Here is a 3,752-nt window from a genome sequence, read left to right on the forward strand (position 1 = left end):
ACTCGGACGGCGACGGCCTGCCTGACGCGCTGGATCCCGACTCGGACGGCGACATCCCCAACTCGGTGGAGGGCTCCGTGGACGGCGTTTGCATCCCCGGCTACCTCGATCGACCCCGACTCGGACAGCGACGGCAAGCCCGACGCCGAGGAGGGCGCGGCCGACAGCGACAGCGACGGCATTCCCGACGCCAAGGAGTCCAACACCGCCGACACGGACGGCGACGGCCTGCCTGACGCGCTGGATCCCGACTCGGACGGAGACGGCATCCCCGGCTGTGTTAGTGAGTACGCCACATGAAGGACTCCATACCCGAAAAAAAAGCGAGAAATCCGAGCATCTGGCCCGCTGGGTGGCGGCAAATGATCGCAGTGGGCGTCAGAAGACTCGTCCTTGCGCGAGGAGAGCTCGATAGACTCGAGGGGCCAAGATATGCTGCGAGGAGGGCGGAGCTGCGCCGAAAGGCAAAAGAATCTAGGGTACCATACTTCCGGGCCGGTGTGCGGGGAGCGAATCTTAACGACCGCCCCAGAAGCTTTCTGAGCGCACCAATCGGGCCAGGATCATCAGCATATGTCCCCTCCACAACATCGTGGGCGTTTGAGCGTGAGTATGTATGTATGTAGAAAGATGAACAACAGTCAGGCTCGGACTGGACACCAACGCGGTATGGGTGGACGCGGGACAGATGATGGCGACACGCACGAACGACACACAGACACAAACAAGCTCACAAGACACACAGCCAGCTGATCAGCTGGCTGCCACACACCCTGAGTTGGCGTACACATAACTCAAGGCCGCGCACCCCCCCTGTCGTCTCCCCCAGCCAAGTCGCCGAAGGAACAAACAAGGGCACAACAACACAACAGACGACAGGGGCGAGCGCGTGAGGCTGGAGCAGTCTTGCTCGTCCTCTAGCAATCTCCGCCGACCGCGAGGCCGGACTAGACCGTGTGTGGGGTCATGTGAGGTGTCTCTGGTCACTCTCCTCAGGGGCTAGCCGCCAGCCGCTAGCCCTATCTCGCACTCACTGGCGGTGACAATTCTATGGGTGAGCGTATGCGAGTAGAGGCGCGTGAGCCGATTCTTGATCGCATGCCATTGGCATATAACTTGGCTTGGCGTGCGACCTCAGCGCGCCCGCCGTCAGCTCGACGGGGCGCGCATGTCAGCGAGAGGTTTGCCGGTAGAGCGATCCCGGTCTTGTCGAACGCGAGCCCCACGCCACGGTTGCCAGCCGTGCCTTCGCGAGAGTCGCCCTCGAGCCGCGTCCCGTCGGCACTACCCTCGAGTGCGTGTCGCTTTGGTTGGCGACACCCACTCGTCGAGGACAGTCCGGCCGACGGGAGCCTGTCGCGCGCCGGCGACGAATGCGGCGTGCGTGTGTGCCTTCGAAGCGACGATGGCACGACCACCGCCCTGCTTCCTGACCGGGCAAGGAGGGGCCTACTCCCGTTCCGCGAGGAACAGGAGGTCTCCCCCCCTCCCCCGGCCTGACGCCTGAGCAGCGACGGGTGGACGGCAGCCCCTTCGAGGTTGGCAGGCGAGCCAGTTCAGTCTCAGCCACACGCCCCCCGCGCCTGTACTCCACCAAGTCAAGGTGAAAAGATCTTATCAGCCAGCTGGGCAGGGCAGGCGGGCAGGCGGGCGGGGTCAGGGAAGACTATTCCAAGACTCGCGAGAGATGCCACACGCCCCTCGCGCGAGGCAGTTCGCAGAGCACCTCCTACCCACGCGAGGTTAGCATCCACCCCTCGCAAGACTATGTATGTATGTAGGTAGGTATGGGGGCGGCGTGAGTTGACCACACCATACCCCGCAAAAAGTCCGAACGCAGGGCTGGCTTGGCTGACCTCTCTCTCGACAGATGAACGGCACGAATTGCCCGCCTGCGGCCGGCAAACTGCTCGTGGACGGACAGGACGCGCGGACGAAGCAGGAGATCCTCCAGATGATCGTCCAGTACCTGCACGACGAGGGCTACACTGCGGCGGTGAGCCTGCGCGCCTCTCCCGCCCCAAGCCTCCGAGGCTTGCAATTCCTGAGGCTGTCCCACGCCTCGACCGCTGCTCCGCTCGCCGCCACGCCGGTGCCACGCCACGAGCACGCCCACGACGCGTCCACGACGCGTCCTTTGCCAAACCGCGGTAGGTCGCGACGGTGCAGGACGAGGCCAACGTGCGCTCGCTCGATGCGCAGCGCGCGCGGACGGCGGTGCGGCGGCTCCGGCGCGCGGTGCTCGACGGCGATTGGCCCGAGATGGAGAAGCTCGTGCCCCGTGCCATCGCCGGCACGTGCGAGCAGAAGGCCTGCCTAGACGCCGTGCACCGGCTGCAGCTCCCAGTTGGTTCCTGACAGAATGGCGGTGCATGGAAGGTGTTCCTGTACGCCGCGTACCGGCTGCAGTTTCTCGAGCTGCTGGACGGAGGCGAGCAGCACAAGGCGTTCACGCAGCTGACGAAGCGGCTCAAGCCACTCGAGAGCTGCGCGCCGTCGCCCGCAGAGTTCCGGGACCTCTGCTACCTCCTCACCTGCTCTGTGAACGGCGTCTATTCACACCTCCAGCTGTGAACAGGTTCCGCGACCTCTGCTACCTCCTCACCTGCCGCTCCGTGCACGAGGTGTGGGCAGACGCCGGGCGCGGCGTGCGCGGGATGTCGCGAGTCCTGACTGCTGACTGAGAAACCAGGTGGTGCGGGACTGGGAGGGGGCGGCGGCGGCGCGCGAGTCACTGCTGCAGCAGCACGAGGTGTTTCACACACTCCTTCACACACTCCTTCACACACTCCTCCACACACTCCTTCACACACTCCTTCACACACTCCTTCACACACTCCTTCACACACTCCTTCACACACTCCTCCACACACTCCTTCACACACTCCTCCACACACTCCTTCACACACTCCTTCACACACTCCTTCACACACTCCTTCACACACTCCTCCACACACTCCTTCACACACTCCTTCACACACTCCTTCACACACTCCTTCACACACTCCTTCACACACTCCTTCACACACTCCTTCACACACTCCTCCACACACTCCTTCACTCCTTCACACACTCCTTCACACACTCCTCCACACACTCCTTCACACACTCCTTCACACACTCCTTCACACACTCCTTCACACACTCCTTCACACACTCCTTCACACACTCCTTCACACACTCCTCCACACACTCCTTCACACACTCCTTCACACACTCCTTCACACACTCCTCCACACACTCCTCCACACACTCCTCCACACACTCCTTCACACACTCCTCCACACACTCCTTCACACACTCCTTCACACACTCCTTCACACACTCCCACACCGCTCACCCACGCGCACTGGGCCATGCACTTTTCATGCCGTGCGGCTCCTGTCGTCCAAACGTGGAGTCGCGAGGGACAGCCCGGCCCTTGCCCCACCACCTCGTGCGTTTACCTTACCTTACCCCACCTTAGGTGCTTCTGGAGCTGCAGCAACCTGAGGCAGCCGAAGAGGTGTGTGTGTGTGTCGCGCCGTGCGCGCGGCGGCGGCGGGGGGGGGGGGGGGGGGGGGGGGGCTCTTCCCGAGGGCCCCCCTCTTGGAGCCCCCCCCCCCCCCCCCAAAAAGCTGCAAACAACCCCGGGGAAAGACGGTTATACCGCCCCCCCCCTTCCCCCATGCGTTAGAGGGCAGGCGGGAGGCGGACTCCCATCACCTCGGTACCTGGCCCGTGGACGGTGGAGGGAATCTTACCAAAAGTGC

The 3,752-nt window shown here is 63.4% G+C and overlaps 1 protein-coding gene across 1 annotated transcript in view; it reads left to right on the forward strand.

Annotated features, from left to right (window-relative positions):
- Window positions 1-1,870: 1,870 nt before the first annotated feature.
- Window positions 1,871-3,752, forward strand: part of EMIHUDRAFT_460906 (hypothetical protein) — a gene marked incomplete at its 5' end in the record, with an annotated part of 4,319 nt that continues 2,437 nt past the window's right edge. The window contains 4 exons of the mRNA XM_005793839.1: window positions 1,871-1,996; window positions 2,155-2,297; window positions 2,579-2,624; window positions 3,467-3,505. Coding sequence (XP_005793896.1) covers window positions 1,871-1,996; window positions 2,155-2,297; window positions 2,579-2,624; window positions 3,467-3,505 — 354 coding nt within the window. The remainder of the gene's footprint in view (window positions 1,997-2,154; window positions 2,298-2,578; window positions 2,625-3,466; window positions 3,506-3,752) is intronic.

The sequence above is a fragment of the Emiliania huxleyi genome, assembly GCF_000372725.1.
Source record: "Emiliania huxleyi CCMP1516 unplaced genomic scaffold EMIHUscaffold_1, whole genome shotgun sequence".
Classification (NCBI taxonomy): Eukaryota; Haptophyta; order Isochrysidales; family Noelaerhabdaceae; genus Emiliania; species Emiliania huxleyi.